We start from the raw sequence: 20,784 nt of genomic DNA on the forward strand, positions 1-20,784 counted from the left end.
GGAACCGTCGCAGATCTTGAACTGTCTTTGGTTTGGGGAATTCGCGGATTGCACTGACCGACGTCTCAAGTGGTTTGGTTCCACTCCCGGAAATCGTATGTCCTAAATATTTCACTTCGGCTTCACCAAACACGCACTTGGTCGGGTTAATCACTATGTGATGCTCCCGTAACCTAGAAAATAACATTTTTAGATGTTCGACGTGCTCTGCTTCATCTCGGGAGAACACTAAGATGTCGTCTATATACACGTAGCAGAAATCAAGGTCACTTATTAGAGAGTTCAGGTGTCTTTGGAAAGTCTGTGCGGCATTACGTAGTCCGAACGTCATAACTGTAAACTCGAAGAGCCCGAACGGAGTGCACACGGCTGTTTTAGGAACGTCTTCTTCAGCCACGGGAATTTGGTGGTATGCGCGCACTAGGTCTATGGTGGAGAACACACTTTTACCTTCGAGTCTGTAGGTGAAGTCCTGTATATGAGGGATGGGGTAGCTGTCAGGCACTGTCACGTTGTTTAGGCGCCTATAGTCGCCACATGGACGCCATTCACCAGGGAGTTTCTTTGGGACAAGGTGAAGCGGACTAGCCCAAGGGCTCTTGGATGGTCGGCACCAGCCCTGTTCCATCATATATTGGAATTCGGCTTTCGCCACTCTCAACTTCTCGGGTGCAAGCCTGCGAGGAGCTTCTGCGACCGGGGGACCTCTGGTGATGATGTGGTGGAACACGTTGCCCCTGTGCTTCGTTCCAGGTGGCGGTGGGCGTGTAATTTCTGCGAAATCCGCTAGCAGTGCGTGATATGGCGTCGTCTTGGCCACTGTCGTGATCTGAGGCGACTTGCATATAGCCAGGGTTCCGCGAGTTGATAAGAGGGTGGCTGCGTCTACGAGGCGTCGGTTGCGGAGATCAGGTAGGAGGTTGTGATGCCTCAGGAAGTCTGCTCCGATGATGGGTTTGCCTACGTCTGCCACTATAAATACCCACTTGAACAGACGTTTCAGCTTGAGATCAAGGAACATTAGCTTTTGGCCGTATGTTCTGATCGCGCTGTCGTTGGCCGCGAAGAGCGTTGTCTCAGCTGGGCTGAGATGTTGTCTGCCTGAGAACAATCTCTTGGGTAACACGGAAACTTCTGCCCCCGTGTCGATTAAATATCGGGTACCTGATTTTGGGTCGGTGATGAAGAGGCGTTGTGTTTGCGCTGCGTCGTGGACCACCTCAATCGTCGACGGCGCCTCTAGTTTAACGGCCTTTTGTAGTCACAGGGTTTGGCGCATCTTCTGGCGTTTGCTCCGAACCGATTGTGATAATAGCAGATATTATCGTCCTGCGGATTCGACCTTGACCTAAATTTGGCGCGATTCCAGTTTTCGCCTTGCCCATGGCGCCTTCTGTCGTCTGCGAGTTGGTTTACTGTGGTCGATAAAGTTACGAACTGCTTCTGCAGTGCCGTAATGGCGGCAGCCATTCCATCTTCTTGCGCCGATGTAACGGTTTGAGAGGCGTGCGCGGAGGTACCGCGATTTAGGGCACCAATATTTGCTGTGATGGCGCTGGTATGGTGGATTTCGGTCAATTTGTCCGCTATGGTCGCCATTTTGTCCAGCGTTTCTTTATCATTTGCGGCGAGGATCATCTGTAGTTGTGGGGGTAAACGCTGCAACCACAGAGTCTTGAGGACGTCACCGCTGATCCCCTTACCCGCTAGGGCTTCCATTTCTCTTAGTAGTTGTGACGGCTGCTTGTCCTCTAACTCTATTTCGTACATGAGCTTCCGTAGTCGTTTTTCGGGGGTGTCTGCATAGGCGGCGATCAATCTGGATTTTATGCTTTCGTACTTTGTCTCTTCTGTTGGGGGGTTGGCGACCAAATCGGCAACCGGCTGGAGCGTCGCGCAGTCTAAGGCGGTTACCACGGTCCAGTACTTGGTCTGGTCGGACCTGATTCTCGCGCAATTAAATTGGGCTTCGACTTGTGCAAACCAAAGCACCGGGTCTCGCTGCCAGAATGTCGGTAGCTTCAGATTTGAACCACTTCTTACCTCATCAAGGGCTTGTTTGTTGGAGATGGTAGCCAGTTGTGTCTGGAACTGGCAAATTATTTCTTGTTGTTCCTGCAGTTTCTTTTGCATTTCTTCCATGGTGCTAGCTCTTCCTATTTTCTTTCCGGGGTCACCAATATGGAAATGACTAACACCAGGTAGGGTTTCTCTATAGTTTATTTACAAACGGATATCTTACACGTGGAACCGGAGACGGTACCCATCTTCTTCGTTTCGATGTCGGCGGCAGAAGAAAGTACTTGCCGTACTCGCGCCTCCTTGTGTCCCCAGTTGGTCTCTGCGTCGGCGCCAGGCTAACCAATCACGAGTGGTGTTCGGTGAGCATATTGAGTTGCCTACTCGTAGGCGAGAGGAAGTAGTACGTGTGCGTTGTGTTGCCTACATTAACATCACAGCAACGCCACAGATCCTTCTTCAAAATAATCTTGCATTATATACAACAACCCAATAAATTTTCTACTTTCTTTGTGAGTGTCATGAATTGGTAGCACAATAGATAAAAAATTCCACTAAAAACGATTTTTGTCATAAACCAAACGATTATTTTGGGGCTTATTACCAACATCCATATGCACAAACCAAAATTTCCTAAGCGGCTAACTAAATGTGCCTTCCCTTTTTCAACCAAAACATGAAAATTAAAATACAAAGTACTAACCATTTCCAGCCCAAAGTGGAACATTATTAACACAATCTGCCAGCCAAACATTTCGTTAAACAAGTCAACTGTTTCTCCCAAAATTCGATAATCTTGAGCTAAAGCGGGCCATTTTTCAACACTTTCGGTTTCTTGAAAGACTGTCAAGACTGTACAGTTGAGGTCCTGATATCTTCTTTTAAAACTTTGTACTAAAGCATTGATAACAGCAATTAACAAAAACTCGTAGTAGGTTTCAAAGATGCAGTTGGCAATACTGACTTGTTGAACTGACAGCTGCGTAAGATTACCCCTTATGTATTGCCCAACACATATACCAGCAAAAAACACCATTTATTTTAGAAAAAAAATGAAATAGAAATTTTTCGAAAAATGTTTTTCTTCTTTGCCAACATTGTTTAAACTTTTGTCGATGTAACGCAAGTTTGTGAATATAACTGTCCACTTTTCCACATCCAGAAAACAGGATCTTAAGATCGCCAGGCATGTTATCAATGTTAGAGTTATATGTGAACAAAACCACGTAAAACTTTCATTTATTGATAAATTTCTACGATATCCAAGATTTTTTAAACATGCTGTCAAGTAAGTCAATCGAAGGATAGCATCTGACAACAAGATTATCCCATAAGCTCTTTGAAGCTTTGGTTTGTACGAAGAGTTGCTGTCAAAGTCGTACCATGGGGTTATTAAGGGAAGATTTAAATATACGAACAAATACTTAATAAAATTTATATCTTTAATAGACAGTTTAAAGCTCATGGTTGTTGGAACGTCGTGCTTTCAACTAAATTTCACAATGTCGGATTGTCAAAGAAAATAACACTCAAACAAATTAGTTCGTATCGCATTATTGTATTATTGATCTTAGTGCACTTAACGACCATCTCAGTTGTGTTTGTAACAACAGAAAACTTAAAATTCCAACATTACGTTTTCTAAAAACAACAGAGAAAAAACGGATTAACAGACTATTTCTTAATTATTGACATCTAAGACACCGAATTATCAAAAGCTTGGTTACACCGCTGACTGTGCTATTAAAACGCGTGTATTGTTGGTTGCATATATTCTGTATTATAATAATTGTATGCATTGCTAGATTATTTAGTAAAGTAAAATATCGTTGCAAACATTAATTTACTTCGCTGTAATCTATTTGAAACATTATGACCACGTACATTCCTACGTTTGCCAACACACTAAAAATGATCGCCCTATTGATACTAAAAAACCCAGCCCCATTAAATTTCGGGGCAAAATTTTTCGAATAACTAATTAATCTGTTGAGAGCACCCATTTCCATAGATCCTTCCTCAAAATAATCTTGCATTTTATACAACAACCCAATAAATATTCTGCTTTCTTTATGAATATCATGAATTGGTAGCACAATCGATAAAAAATTACACTAAAAACGATTTTTATCATAAACCACACGATTATTTTTGTCGCTTATTACCAACATCCAAATCCATAAACCGAAATTTCCTAAACGACCAATTAAATCTGCCTTCCCTTTTCCAACCAAGACACGAAAATTGAAGTACAAAGTACTAACCATTTCCAGCCCAAAATGGAACATCATTAGTACAATCTGCCAGCCAAACATTTCGTTAAACACGTCAACTGTTTCTCCCAAAATTCGATAATCTTGAGCTAATGCGCGCCATTTTTGAACAGTTTTGGTTTCTTGAAAGACTACCAAGACTCTGCGGTTGAGGTTCTGGTATCTACTTTTAAAACTCTGGGCTAAAGCGTTAATAACAGTAATTAGGAAAAACTCATAGTAACATTCAAACACGCAGGTGACAATAATGACTTTTAAAATTGACAGATGCATGAGGCTAGCCCAGACGTATTGCCCAACACATATAGCCACAAAAAACACCATCTGCTTTAAAAAAAAAATTAGGTAGAAGTTTCTCAACACGTATGTCTCGTCTTTGCCAACATTCTTTAAGCTTTTGTCGATGCAACGCAAGTTTGTGAATATCATTTTCCACTTTCCCACATCCAGAAAACAGGATCTGAAGATGGCTAGGCACGTTATCAATGTCAGAATTACGTTTGCACAAGACCAAGTAAAGTTTTCACTTATTGATAAATTTGTAATGTATCCGACATTTTTTAGACCTATTTTCATGTAAATCAATCGAAGAAGAGCACCTGACATTAAGATCATCCCGTACGCTTTTTGGAGCTTTGGTTTGTACGAAGATTGTCTGTCAAAGTCGTACCATGGAGTTACTAATGGAAGATTTAAAAATAAGAACAAATACTTAATGAAATTTATATCTTTAATAGACCGTCTAAAGTTCATGTTTGTCAAGAACCACGTCGTGCTTTCAACTAAATTTCACAATGTCGGACATTGTCAAACACAATAACAATCAAACAAATTGGTTCGAACCAAACAACTACGTTATTAAACTTATTACACACATAAATAAACACAATTGTACAACAATACGCTAATTAACAATTTTCACACAAAAGTTCTCATACTTTGGACATTTTTGAATATTCGATTTCGTTCAACTGTATCGTTATAATAAAATACGTAGCTACATTTCCAACAACAGTGAAAATAAGTGTTCTATCAATACTAAAAAAACCTGCAGCTCTAAAATCTGGAACGTATTGCTGGCTAATAGTTGCCCATTTCGACAAACTTGTCGACTCACAACTCCCTTCTGAAACCTCTTCCTGCAACTTACCAAACAAATCCACAAATCGTCTGCCTTCTTGCATCGTCGAATGTATCGGAATTACAATTATCAACAAATTGTGCTGAAAACAAAAATCGTCGTTGTCATCGTGGCTAAAGTCAACTTACCATCATAAGTATGAAGACGCATGCACTACCCAGTAGAAGATAGCCAAGGTAGCTCTGGTGATCAGGTATTACGAATGAGATAAATATGGAATTTAACCCATTAACGACTTCAATTCCGAAATGAAACATTATCAAAATAATTTGATAACCGAACAAACTATTGAAAATGTGGACGCTTTCGCTGAGAATTCTATAACTTTGGACTAGGTTTTTCATTTCACGGGAAATGTGTGCTTTCTTGATTTCCACGAGCCTTGCATTTAAATCTTTGTATCTACTGTTAAAAACCTGTACCAGACAGTTCAGTAAAATGCTTACTAAATATTCAACAAAATGTTCGACAGAACCGGTTAGAAACAAAATTTTGATTGGTGATAATTGCGTCGTGCTTGACAAGATGTTCACTTGATATACTATCAAAAGAAGGAAAATGACTTGCTTTGTTGAGAAAGTTAGATAGAAATTTTTCCAGACAGATTTTTCCAGGTCATCAACGTTTTGTAATTTCTGGTCAACCGTCTGCAGGTTTGTAAATAAAGTTTTCCAGTTTTCTAAATCCCAAGATTTGATAACTGTAACTACGTCTAGACATATTAGAGTGCACAAAACACCAAGAAAGATGAATTTTTGAGTCATTAACTGCTTTGACATACTGTTTACCACAATATCATCGTTTGCAGAATACACAACACAGTATATTTTCAATACTATCAAAGCTACTCCACATATTTTTGATATTTGAAGTCCGCGGGTACGATTTTCGTGAAAGTCGTACCACGGGGTGATGAAAAAAATGCGCAAGTAGTTGAACAGAGGGTGTATGAAGTTGATATCTTTTATTGACAGCGTGAACATGTTGAATACTGAAGGTTTCACAAAGTTGTATTGTTAGAGCTAGGTAATCAATTATACAAATTAAGGAAATTAGATAATGAATATAAGAGGGAGGTCACAAAAAATGCAAACACTTTATCTAATGAAGTACAATGTGGAACAAAATTAAAATCAAAAATTTCTCATTCTTTGTGCGTTCTTAAATATTCACTTTCGTTTAACTGAATTGTAATAATGAAATACGTTGCCACGTTTCCAGCGAAAGCAAAAATAAGTGACTTATCAATGTCGAAAAAACCTGCGGCACTAAAGTCTGGAACGTACCGCTGACTAATGTTTGCCCATTTCAACAAACTCTTTCCTTCACAGCTCCCTTCTGGGGCCTCTTCTTGCAATTTATAGCACAAATCGACAAATCGTTTGCCTTCTTGTGTAGCAGAATATATTGGATTTAGAATTGTGAACAAGTTATACTGAAAAAAATATCATCCGATTCGTACTTAACAGGGACTCTACTTACCGTCATTAGTATGAAAACACACACACTAGCCACCAAAAATCGCCCATAGAAACGCTCCTCCACGGGAGTGTCGAACGATACAATAATAAAATTTAACCCATGGACGATCTCCACACCAAAATGAAACATTATCAAAATAATTTGATAACCGAACAAACTGTTGACAATGTGGACGCATTCGCCCAAAATTCGATAACTTCGGGCTAGATTTTTCATCTCAAGGGGGACTTTCACGTTGTTTCTTAGTTCCAAGAGTTTGGAGTTCAGATCTTTGTATCTACTTTTGAGCACTTGGAGTACACAGCTTATTAAGATGGTTATCAAAAACTGGCCGAAAATTTCCACGAATCCGGTCATGAACAATATTTTGAACGCTGACAAGTGTGTGATATAGGACCAAGTATACACTTGAAACACTACTAAAGCAAGAAAAATTAGTTGTTTCGCCGCGAAACCGAAATAGAAGTTGTTCCAAAGACATCGTTCCCGATCACCTGCATTTCCTAGTTTTTGGTCTACGATTTTAAGGTTCGTGAACAAAGTTTTCCAGTTTTGTAGGTCGAAAAAGCTGGATTTGAGAGCTGTGAGTGCGTTTAAGGATATCAGAGCGACAAAAGCGCCATAATAGACGACTGTTTGGGTAATCGAAAATTTGGATATAATTTCTAGCATAATGTCGTCGGCTGCAGAAAGAACGGTGAAGTAAAATTTTGACACTATTAAGACAATTCCATATATTTTTGATATTTGAAGTCCACAGTCGCGGTTTTTGTCAAAATCGTACCATGGGGTTATTAGAAAAATGCGCAAGTAGATGCATAGAGGGTGTATGAAATTAATGTCTTTTAATGAAAGGGCGAACATGTGTGTATTGTTTGAATTATTGTGTGAGTATGAAGAAATAAATTACGTAAATGAGACAGAAAATACAAGATAAATAACAAAATAGTGGAGGCGGACTTTAATTTATTAACTTTCTTTGACATATAATAATAGTATTGCACACAAACACAATTAACTTGTTTCGTTGAAATCTATTTGAAACATTATGACAACGTAGGTCCCCACGTTTGCCAACAGGCTAAAAATGATGGCCCTGTCGATACTAAAAAACCCAGCCGCATTAAATTTCGGAGTAAAAATTTTCGAATAACTAATTATTCTAGTAAGAGCATCGATTTCCACAGATCTTTCCTCAAAGCAATCTTGCATTTTATACAGCAACTGTATAAACTTTCGGCTCTCTTTTTGAGTGGCGTGAATTGGTAACACAATCATCAAAAAATTACACTAAAAAAAGTTTTGTTTAAAGCAAACCTGTGTCTTTGTGACTTACCAGCATCCACAACCACAACACGAAATTCGCTAGATGACAGATCAAGGGTGTTTTTAGATTTCCAACTGAAACAAGAAAATTAAAGTACAAAGCGTTAACCATTTCCTCTCATTAACACTCAAAGAAATTAGTTCGTATCGCTTTATTGTATTATTGATCTTAGTACACTTGTGACGGGCTTGGGAGATTTTCAAAATTAACTTTTGTTAATTTATTATATATAAAACTGTAAAACTCTTGTCGTGGACCTTGTGCCCGACATATAGTGAAAATATTATTTATTTGTTCGTAGGCTGGTTCGTGATGATGGTAACACATTCTAGTGACTGGACAAAGGGACTACTTCAAGTATATGCATTTTGCTTAAATGAATAATTATATTTAATTTAGAAATGAGTATGTACAAAAGAGATTTAGTCATATGAGAATAATTTGGTATAACAATAAATTGTAGTGTAGTTTAATAATTATCAGAAAATGAACTTCAGTATTAAAACATTTTTAAATAAATTCAAGAAAACTTTATAACTTTGAAACTAAATCTTTGAAAGCATAATAAAACAAATATTTAAAAAAATCTAAAACAAAAATATAACAAAACTTGACATTGGTACCATAACTCAAAATTTGGTAACATAACTCAAAATTTGGTAACAACTCAAACATTTGTAACAACTCAAAAATTTGGTAAGGAACATTATAGTAGTTGCGTGGTCAGCGTTCATCAAACAATATAACTGTTTAACTAATAATTTCAATGCAAATTAATCTTTAAAAATAGATCTAAATCTCAAAACGTTATCCAATCGAGAATACAAAGGGCGATTTATCATCAAAATTAAATTGAACTTTAAAAATATTAATAAAAACAAAACTTTGAACTTTTTATGAAATCGTGCACATTTTTGGAGATTTTAACACTTACCCCTTTGTGTCACAACACAAACACACACTAAACAGGCAACTGGCTAGAGGACTCTGGTCTTTTTTGGATCTTTCGATCTTTTATAAGTAAAGACCCCTCCAAAGGAGTTGTTTTCGCAAAATTGTTTACTAGTTACCAGTTTATTTGGGGAGTCGTAAAAGTATTTGTGTTTCCACCAAATTAGGCTTAATTAACTGTAATATGAAGATTTTTAGTGGCAAAATGTGCTTTTTGTTAAAATTAACAAATTTAAACCATGAAATTATAAAACTGGACAAAGACATCGTGTCCAGCCAAACGACGCCAATATTTAACTGTGAAATTATAAACCTTGATTAGAATGGTGTGAAATCATAAAATCCAAGTTTCACAAGGACAACCTTGATTTTTACGACAATGACGATTGTTCTGATTCATACCAACATCTCCAAAAATAAGTAAATTTATCGCCCGTTACACACTTAACAATCATCTCAATTATATTACAATACACAACTTATAATTTCAACATTACGTCTTCTAAAAACAAGAGAAAAAAAAACGGATTAACAGACCCTTTATTAATTATTGACGTCTGAGACACCGAATTATGAAAAGCTTGGTTACGCCGTTGACTACGCTATTAAAGAACGTGTATTGTTGGTTGCGTTCTGATACTCTAATTTGATGTAACTATAATACACAATAACCCATTATACCCATTAATATAAGTGAATTAAAATATCGAGTGTAAGACGATTCCTGGCCAGATAGCGGCCTCAGCGCAAATTATCAACAAATATTCATTATCAATGACGGTCAAACGGCTACAGCCAATTGCAAACTACAGATTCACTCACCCCTTACATGTGACGCTCTAGTACAGGTCCGGCCCCGCGACAATTCGGCCCCAATCACGAATATGAAAACAGACACACCTGACTTATCTGTCGCTAAGGATTAAGAATGAGGTCACTCACCGGGGGGTCTCCACCCCCTAGCCCACTCCTTGTCGATCAGCGGTTCCAACTCACGGCGTCGTCTTCAGCGCGCAGTCTTCTGGTGATGTAGTCGAGTTACCTGTAATCGCCCTAGCCGTACAGTTTGGGATGTACTGCCCGCCCACAGCCCCCTCAGAAGGAGCGCTGTCTTGGCCAAAGTGGAGAGGACACCTCCACGTTCATACGTCACTATGTTTCCTCCAGAAACCGGGTTAATCTCCCAACCTAACCAGCAAACGTATTCTCTGTTGCATTCGGTTGCCACCACCGCCACCACCGGTCGGTCAACAGCCAGGACACCCCTTTCACGGCTTTCGCCAACCTGCCGTGTCATGAGCCAAAGGCGCCCCACCTGAGTACGCCCTCAGTGCTCAGGTACATACCATGGTATCTGCCGGAGATTTTACGCGTTCACACTATTCTCGTGGCCTCAGGTTCACCCTAACCTGCCACCTTCTCTTATCAACACCTTAACACCCAACTCTTTGGTGTTAACACTCAACCCGAGTCCGGCCCTGTCACCACACAGCTGGGCCTTCACGCCCACCGCTATTTTACACACTCTCACGGACTCTGACTAACTCGGACTAACTGCCCTCAAAATGCACCCTCTGCATCTGAGATATGTGTCTTAAGTGGGGGTTAATTATAAAAACTGATTGGTTTGTCGCCTTAAAGACCTGCACTAAAAATTCCGCTTACACGAGACTGAAATATCTCTAACAATATTAACAACGTTGCAAACATTAATTTACTTCGCTGTAATCTATTTGAAACATTATAACCACGTACATTCCCACGTTTGCCAACAGACTAAAAATGATCGCCCTGTTGATACTAAAAAACCCAGCCCCATTAAATTTTGGAGCAAAATTTTTCGAATAACTAACTAATCTGTTGAGGGCACCCATTTCCACTGATCCTTCCTCAAAGTAATCTTGCATTTTATACAACAGCCCAATAAATTTTCTGCTTTCTTTATGAATATCATGAATTGGTAGTACAATCGATAAAAAACTACACTAAAAACGATTTTTGTCATAAACCAAACGATTATTTTTGTCGCTTATTACCAACATCCAAATCCATAAACCGAAATTTCCTAAACGGCCAATTAAATCTGCCTTCCCTTTTCCAACCAAGACACGAAAATTGAAGTACAAAGTACTAACCATTTCCAGCCCAAAATGGAACATCATTAGTACAATCTGCCAGCCAAACATTTCGTTAAACACGTCAACTGTTTCACCCAAAATTCGATAATCTTGAGCTAATGCGCGCCATTTTTGAACAGTTTTGGTTTCTTGAAAGACTATCAAGACTCTGTGGTTGAGGTCCTGGTATCTACTTTTAAAACTCTGGACTAAAGCGTTAATAACAGTAATTAGTAGAAACTCGTAGTAACATTCAAACGCGCAGGTGGCAACAATGACTTTTAGAATTGACAAATGCATAAGGTTAGCCCAGACATATTGACCAACACATATACCAGCAAAAAACACCAGTTGCTTTAGGAAAAAAATTAGATAGAAGTTTCTCAAAACGTATGTCTCGTCTTTGCCAAGATTCTTTAAGCTTTTGTCGATGCAACCCAACTTTGTGAATATCACTTTCCACTTTCCCACATCCAGAAAACAGGATCTGAAGATGGCTAGGCACGTTATCAATGTCAGAATTACGTTTGCACAAGACCAAGTAAAGTTTTCACTTATTGATAAATTTGTAATGTATCCGACATTTTTTAGACCTATTTTCATGTAAATCAATCGAAGAAGAGCACCTGACATTAAGATCATCCCGTACGCTTTTTGGAGCTTTGGTTTGTACGAAGATTGTCTGTCAAAGTCGTACCATGGAGTTACTAATGGAAGATTTAAAAATAAGAACAAATACTTAATGAAATTTATATCTTTAATAGACCGTCTAAAGTTCATGTTTGTCAAGAACCACGTCGTGCTTTCAACTAAATTTCACAATGTCGGACATTGTCAAACACAATAACAATCAAACAAATTGGTTCGAACCAAACAACTACGTTATTAAACTTATTACACACATAAATAAACACAATTGTACAACAATACGCTAATTAACAATTTTCACACAAAAGTTCTCATACTTTGGACATTTTTGAATATTCGCTTTCGTTCAACTGTATCGTTATAATAAAATACGTAGCTACATTTCCAACAATAGTGAAAATAAGTGTCTTATTAATACTAAAAAAACCTGCGGCGCTAAAATCTGGAACGTATTGCTGGGTAATAGTTGCCCATTTCAACAAACTTTTCGACTCACAACTCCCTTCTGAAACCTCTTCCTGCAACTTACCAAACAAATCCACAAATCGTCTGCCTTCTTGCATCGTCGAATGTATCGGAATTATAATTATCAACAAATTGTGCTGAAAACAAATATCGTCGTTGTCATCGTGGCTAAAGTCAACTTACCATCATAACTATGAAGACGCATGCACTACCCAATAGAATATAGCCATAGTAGCTTTGGACATCAGATATTACGAATGAAATAAATATGGAATTTAACCCATTAACGACTTCAATTCCGAAATGAAACATTATCAAAATAATTTGATAACCGAACAAACTATTGAAAATGTGGACGTTTTCGCTGAGAATTCTATAACTTTGGACTAGGTTTTTCATTTCACGGGAAATGTGTGCTTTCTCAATTTCCACGAGCCTTGCATTTAAATCTTTGTATCTACTTTTAAAAACCTGTACCAGACAGTTCAGTAAAATGCTTACTAAATATTCAACAAAATGTTGGACAGAACCGGTTAAAAACAAAATTTTGATTGGTGATAATTGCGTCGTGCTTGACAAGATGTACATCTGATATACTACCAAAAGAAGGAAAATGACTTGCTTTGTTGAGAAACTTAGATAGAAATTTTTCCAGACAGATTTTTCCAGGTCATCAACGTTTTGTAATTTCTGGTCAACCGTCTGTAGGTTTGTAAATAAAGTTTTCCAGTTTTCTATATCCCAAGATTTGATAACTGTGACTACGTCTAGACATATCAGAGTGCACAAAACACCAAGAGAGATGAATTTTTGAGTTATTGACTGTTTTGGTATACTGTTTACCACAATATCATCATTTGCAGAATACACAATACAATATATTTTCAACACTATCAAAGCGACTCCACATATCTTTGATATTTGAAGTCGGCAGGTATGATTTTCGTGAAAGTCGTACCACGGGGTGATGAAAAAAATGCGCAAGTAGTTGAACAGAGGGTGTATGAAGTTGATATCTTTTATTGATAGCGTGAACATGTTGAATACTGAAGGTTTCACAGAGTTGTATTGTTAGAGCTAGGTAATGAATTATACAAATTAAGTAAATTAGATAATCTAATTTACTACGATTATCTAATGAACTACGATATGGAACAAAATTAAAATAAAAAATTTCTCATTCTTTGTGCGTTCTTAAATATTCACTTTCATTTAACTGAATTGTAATAATGAAATACGTGGCCACATTTCCAGCGAAAGCGAAAATAAGTGACTTATCAATGTCGAAAAAACCTGCGGCACTAAAGTCTGGAACGTACCGCTGACTAATGTTTGCCCATTTCAACAAACTCTTTCCTTCACAGCTCCCTTCTGGGGCCCCTTCTTGCAATTTATAGCACAAATCGACGAATTGTTTGCCTTCGTGTGTAGCAGAATATATTGGATTTAAAATTGTGAACATGTTGTACTAAAAAAATATTATCCGCTTCATGTTTAACAGGAACTCTACTCACCGTCATTAGTATGAAAACACACATACTAGCCACCAAAAATCGCCCATAGAAACCCTCCTCCACGGGAGTGTCGAACGATACAATAATAAAATTTAACCCATGGACAATCTCCACACCAAAATGAAACATTATCAAAATAATTTGATAACCGAACAAATTGTTGACAATTTGGACGCATTCGTTTAAAATTCGATAACTTCGGGCTAGATTTTTCATCTCAAGGGGGACTTTCACGTTGTTTTTTAGTTCCAAGAGTTTGGAGTTTAGACCTTTGTATCTACTTTCGAGCACTTGGAGTACACAGCTTATTAAGATGGTTATCAAAAATTGGCTGAAAATTTCGACGAATCCGGTCATGAACAATATTTTGAACGCTGACAAGTGTGTGATATAGGACCAAGTATACACTTGATACACTACTAAAGCAAAAAAAATTAGTTGTTTCGCTACAAATTTCAAGTAGAAGTTGTTCCAAAGACATCGTTCCCGATCACCTGTATTTCCTAGTTTTTGGTCTACGATTTTAAGGTTCGTGAACAAAGTTTTCCAGTTTTGCAGGTCGAAAAAGCTGGATTTGAGAGCTGTAAGTGTGTTTAAGGATATCAGAGCGACAAAAGCGCCATAATAGACGACTTTTTGGGTAATCGAAAATTTTGATACAATTTCTAGCATAATGTCGTCGGCTGCAGAAAGAACGGTGAAGTAAAATTTTGACACTATTAAGACAATTCCATATATTTTTGATATTTGAAGTCCACAGTCGCGGTTTTTGTCAAAATCGTACCATGGGGTTATTAGAAAAATGCGCAAGTAGATGCATAGAGGGTGTATGAAATTAATGTCTTTGATTGAAAGGGCGAACATGTGTGTATTGTTTGAATTATAGTGCGAGTATGAAGAAATAAATTACGTAAATGAGACAGAAAATACAAGATAAATAACAAAATAGTGGAGGCGGACTTTAATTTATTAACTTTCTTTGACATAATAATAATAGTATTGCACACAAACACAATTAACTTGTTTCGTTGAAATCTATTTGAAACATTATGACAACGTAGGTACCCACGTTGGCCAACAGGCTAAAAATGATGGCCCTATCGATACTAAAAAACCCAGCCGCATTAAATTTCGGAGTAAAAATTTTCGAATAACTAATTATTCTAGTAAGAGCATCAATTTCCACAGATCTTTCCTCAAAGCAATCTTGCATTTTATACAGCAACTGTATAAATTTTCGGCTTTCTTTTTGAGTGGCGTGAATTGGTAACACAATCATCAAAAAATTACACTAAAAAAAGTTTTGTTTAAAGCAAACGTGTCTTTGTGACTTACCAGCATCCACAACCACAGAACGAAATTCGCTAGATGACAGATGAAGGGTGTTTTCAGATTGCCAACTGAAACGAGAAAATTAAAGTACAAAGCGTTAACGATTTCCAAGCCAAAATGGAACATCATCAGCACAATTTGCCAACCAAAGATTTCATTAAACACTTCGACTGATTCCCCCAAAAGTCGATAATCTTGAGCCAGAGCGCGCCATTTTTGAACAATTTTGGTTTCTCGAGACACCGTTGAGATTCTATGGTTGAGGTCCTGGTATCTGCTCTTAAAACTCTGCACTAACGCGTTGATAAGAACAGTCGTGAGAAATTCATAATATGTTTCTAATATGCAGGTACCAACCACCAAATGCAAAATTGAAAACTGCTGAAAATGAACCCATATGTACTCCCCAAAACCTATACTAGTAACGAACAGCACGTGTTTAACGAATAAAATTAAGTAGAAATTTTTCCAAAAGCTTGTTTCGACTTGTCCAACATTTTTTAACTTTCTGTCGATGTGACGCAAGTTTGTCAATAAAATTTTCCACTTCTGTAAATCCAGAAAGCAAGACTTGAAAATCCCCAGACCGGCTATCCACGTCAAAATTACATGAACACAAAGCACTGTAAAGCTTTGACTTTTTTCTGATCGTGGAATGTAGCCATGTTTTTCTCGATCTAGCATCACGTAAGTTAGCCGAAAGATAGTACCTGATAGCAAGATCAACCCGTACGCTTTTTGAAGCTTCGGTTTGTACGGAGAGTTCTTGTCAAAGTCGTACCATGGTGTCACTAAGGGAAGATTTAAGTACAGCCACAAGTACTTAATAAAATTTATATCTTTGATCGATAGTTGAAAGCTCATCGTTAGAGCGGTGTTGCGTTTCTAACTAAGTTTTTTTAATTTCCACAATGGAGGGTCGATTTTTGTTTAACTAATTGATAATCGAACAAATTGGTTCCGATCACGCAATTAAATATTTTATTAATCTTGTGCACACGTGAGTGAACTCAGTTATATGACAATACAAACACCAATAAATTACTCTTATACTTTATCCATTCTTGCATATTCACTTTCATTTAACTGTATTGTTATGATAAAATAAGTGGCGACAGTTCCAGCTACGGTAAACACGAGTGTCTTGTTGATACTAAAAAAACCAGCGGCACTGAAGTCTGGGACGTACTGCTGGCTAATATTGGTCCATTTGACCAAACTCTTCGCCTCAGTGCTTCCTTCAGGGAACTCTTCTTGTAATTTATACAACAAACTAACAAATCTCTTGGCCTCTTGTGTCGTAGCATGTATAGGAAGTACGATCGTCAGCAAGTTGTACTGAAACACATTGTCATCCTTTAGAGTTACACCAAATCTACTTACTGTCATAAGCACGAGGACAATGGTACCACTGATCAAAAGATGCTTATAATAAACCTTCTCCACCGGAATTACAAACGAAACAAAAGTGAAATTTAAACCATGAATGATCTCAATGTAGAAATGAAAAATTATCAAAATAATTTGATAACCGAACAAATTACTAAAAGTGTAGACACACTCGTTCAAAAGTCTATAACTATGTACCAGATTTTTCAAAACCCGTGAAACTTCCACCTCCTTCATGTTCAAAAGTCGGTTGTTTAGATCTTCATATCTACTTTGTAACACTTGAACCAAACAACGCATTAAAAGGATTAGCAAGTATTCGTTGAACATTTCCGCAAAGCCACTAATAAACAGTATTTTGACTACCGACAACTTTATGACTAAGGACCAGATGTAGACTTCGTATGCAACTACACCAACGAAAATGGCCTGCTTTGCTGCAAACCCTACGTAGAAATTTTTCCAAGCAGACTTTTCTTGGTCGCCTATATTTTCTAATTTGTTGTCTACAGTGTGTAACTTTCTAAACAAAATTTTCCAGTTTTCTATGTCACAGAAGGAAGATTTGAAGAAATTAAGAACGTTTATAGAGAAGAAGGCTGCGTAGGTACCAAAATAGACGATTTTTTGGGTAATCAAAAATTGTGAGACGTTGTTTATCATAATATCGTCTGTTGCAGAGCACACGGTGAAATATACTCTCAACGCTATGAAAGCAACTCCATATAGTCTTGATATTTGTAGTCCGGAGTCGCGGTTTTTGATAAAGTCGTACCACGGCGTTATCAAAAAAATGCGCAAGTAAACACACAGAGGATATATGAAGTTGATATCTTTTACTGAAAGCATGTTGAACATCGTGCTATACAAACTGTACTGATGTAAATTAATGAAATTAATCGAAAACAAACAAAATGAGCAAAACGTTTTAGGAAATTACTACCAATTGGTAACAAAACATGTCTATCTAATTCTTCAAAATCTTTTGATATTCGTTCTCATTTAGCTGAATCGTTATAATAAAATAGGTTGCTACGTTCCCGATGACGCTACAGATCAGAGTTTTATTGATAATAAAAACACCGCTGGTGCTAAACACTGGCACAAAATCCTTCGAGTTGTCAACGAGCTTCGTCAACACATCCATCTCCCTCGATCCTAATCCCACCACATCCTGCAACTTGTACGACAAGTCTACGAATTTCCGTGCTTCTTGGACGGTCGTGGAAACAGGGATCACCACAGAAAGAAAATTGTACTAAAAAAGACAATAACCAAAGCGTTTCCGACAAAATTACACTTACCAGGATGATCACCAAGAAGCACACATTTGACACCAAACTGTGTTGGTAGAAACGGTCATCAATATTGATAACGAGACGAAGAAAAGTGAAATTGAGGCTGTTGATAAGTGTCAATCCGCAGTGGAAAATTATCAAAATGATTTGATAGCCGAACAAAGTGTTAAAAATTTCCACTGATTCCGCTAAAGTTCGATAATCACGTATTAAATGATGCACGACTATTTCCAGATTGTTTCGTCCTCGGAGTTTTCGTAGATTGTCGTTTAGTTGTTCGTATCTTCGTTTCAAACACCCAACTAAACTAGTAATTAGAAGAATTATCAAAAATTCGTAGTAGAGCTCCATGAAGCCGCTTAAAATGGCAACTTTGTAGAACGCTACACCCATAACGTTTGACCAAACGTAGTAAATGTACAGTAGAAAGAGTACAAATACAGTGTGTTTGGTGACAATGGTCACGTACAAGTTCTTCCACACTCCTGTGTGTACTTTTTCTTGTATGGAGTGTAGATTTGTAAAGAGAGTTTTCCATTGGTCTAACTTACAGTAGCAACAGTTGAAAATAGTCACCACGTTTAGTACTGTCACGATTATGCACGACCCACTGAAGAATAGTTTCTGCGAGAAGAACATTTTTCCGTACAGGTGTTGGATACTTTCGTCCAGTATGGAGTAGACGATTAGAAATGTTTTGATCGAGAGGAGAAAAATTCCATACACTTTGGACCAACGAAGGTGTTGGAAGGAGTTAGTGTTGAAGTTGTACCAAGGTGTTATGAGCAATAAATTCAAGTACCAACACAAGTGGCGCAGAAAAATTAAATCTTTTGACATGAATTTAACCAGCATTTTCATCGTGCTCGGACTTTATCTGACTAATATTTCTACTATTAAGGAAATTAATTAATGGCGCACAGGAAGCGAGCTGCCGGATCAGTAACACGAGCTGGCGGTAGTAATTAATAAATTGATTTTTATTGACTACATTGTTATACTTTCACCAAGTACTTATTTTGGAATATTCGCTTTCATTCAGCTGCACTGCTATAATAAAATACGTAGCCACATTACCAACTATCGTGAAAAGGAGGGTTTTGTTGATGTTGAAAAACCCAGCGGCACTAAACTCGGGCATATATCGTTGACTAATACTGGTCCATTTTTTCAAACTTTCCTCGTAACTGTCATCAGAACACTCTTGTTGCAGTTGGTAACACAAATCCACAAATTTTTTGGCTTCTTGTGTCGTACAATGAATGGGAAGTACAACCGTCAACAAGCTGTACTGAAACAAAATATTATCATTTTATCACCCAACCAAACAACTTACTGTCATCAACATCATAACCAACGCACTGCTGAGCAAAAGCTGTCCATAAAACCCACGATCAATAGGAACTATGACCGAAATGTAAGACGAATTCAACGCATTGATGAATTCAATCCCGAATCGGAATATTATCAAAATAAATTGATAACCAAACAGTGTGTTAAAAATATTGACAGACTCGCCTAACATCCTGTAGATTTCCACTAAACTCCTAATTTCTGACAAAATCGTCCCCTTCTTTCTAGCTTGACAGAACTTCAAATTCAAGTCTTCGTATCTACTTTTGAACCCTTGGACTATCCCATTCACTAGCAGTACTATCAAATATTCGACGTACGCTTGCATAACTCCGTTAAAAAAAAGTAGAGTCATCCCAGACATTTGCATTAAGGTACACCACACATACATCTGGTAGGTGCCAACAACCCCAAAAGCAATTTGTTTCAGAAAAAACTGCAAATAAAAATTTCTCCAGATCGAGGGTTCGCGTTGTCCCCGATTCGATAATTTCAGATCGACGTGCTGCAAGTACTTGAACAATTTTTTCCAGGTGTTGACGTGCCAGAAAGCGGATTTCAAAATCGTCAATATGTCCAAAAACATGAAACTGATGTAAACTCCATAGAAGCAGACCTTCTGACTGAACAAAAATTTCGACAGAGTTTCTCCGACGGTTCGAACCATTGAAGTATAGATTGTGATGCAGATTTTCACGATAATTAGCCCGATTCCGTAGATTTTTGATAAATGTGGTGCATATTCGCGGTTTTTGCTGAAATCGTACCACGGGGTGATGAGAAAAATGCGCATATAAGAACATAGGGGGTAGATGAAATTGATGTCTTTTACTGAAAAAGTGAGCATGGTGAATGTTGAGAAATTAGACGTTGTTGGGTATTGATCTGTGTTTAGTACAAAGAATGAATGAACCAATTAATTAAGGGACGTAGGATACACAAGGTAATTTGGCATATTGTTTGTACTATTTATTAATATGACTAAACAGTCTACACAATTACATTTCGAGACTTTCTAAGATACCTAGAAACTAGCACATTAATCTTGGATTTACTGCAAGAACTTTTCACATTTTTAAAATATTTCTCTCTACTTTATTGATTAAATCTTCAAGTGCCGCACCTCTATTAATTTCCTGTGTGGTTATTTTCCTGTTTATACCGCAATCCCATGATTAAGTCACTCAGTAACAACCAAAACGTCACCATGAGTTCCACGTATTCAATAAAAGATATCAACTTCATCGTTCCGCTGTACAACTATCTGGGTATTTTTCTCGTCACTCCATGGTACGATTTCCAAAAAAATGACGTCTATCGTCCCAACTGGTGCAAATTATATGGCTTCCTTTTAATCACGGTAAACTTCCTCTGGGTAACGTACACCGTAATGGACACAACCATCGATCAAATGAGCCCATACTTCCTGCTATCGCAAAAATTCATTTTCTGGACGTGCTACATAAATCTGCTAA

General features: G+C 37.7%; 2 protein-coding genes across 2 annotated transcripts; both read right to left on the reverse strand.

The window, feature by feature from the left end:
- Window positions 1-6,577: 6,577 nt before the first annotated feature.
- On the reverse strand, window positions 6,578-7,779 carry LOC135124688 (uncharacterized). Its single transcript, XM_064049920.1, has 2 exons — window positions 6,916-7,779; window positions 6,578-6,868 (listed from the first exon to the last, which is right to left on the reverse strand). Exons 1-2 carry the CDS (start codon window positions 7,777-7,779, stop codon window positions 6,578-6,580), a joined length of 1,155 nt encoding a protein of 384 aa, XP_063905990.1.
- Window positions 7,780-18,959: 11,180 nt separating this feature from the next.
- On the reverse strand, window positions 18,960-20,156 carry LOC135124689 (putative gustatory receptor 28b). Its single transcript, XM_064049921.1, has 2 exons — window positions 19,293-20,156; window positions 18,960-19,247 (listed from the first exon to the last, which is right to left on the reverse strand). The coding sequence occupies exons 1-2, from the start codon at window positions 20,154-20,156 to the stop codon at window positions 18,960-18,962; spliced, it is 1,152 nt and encodes a 383-aa protein (XP_063905991.1).
- Window positions 20,157-20,784: the final 628 nt, after the last annotated feature.

The sequence above is a fragment of the Zophobas morio genome, unplaced genomic scaffold (assembly GCF_036711695.1).
Source record: "Zophobas morio isolate AGI-343-1 ecotype UQ-CSIRO unplaced genomic scaffold, CSIRO_AGI_Zmor_V1 ptg000007l, whole genome shotgun sequence".
NCBI classification, from domain to species: domain Eukaryota; kingdom Metazoa; phylum Arthropoda; class Insecta; order Coleoptera; family Tenebrionidae; genus Zophobas; species Zophobas morio.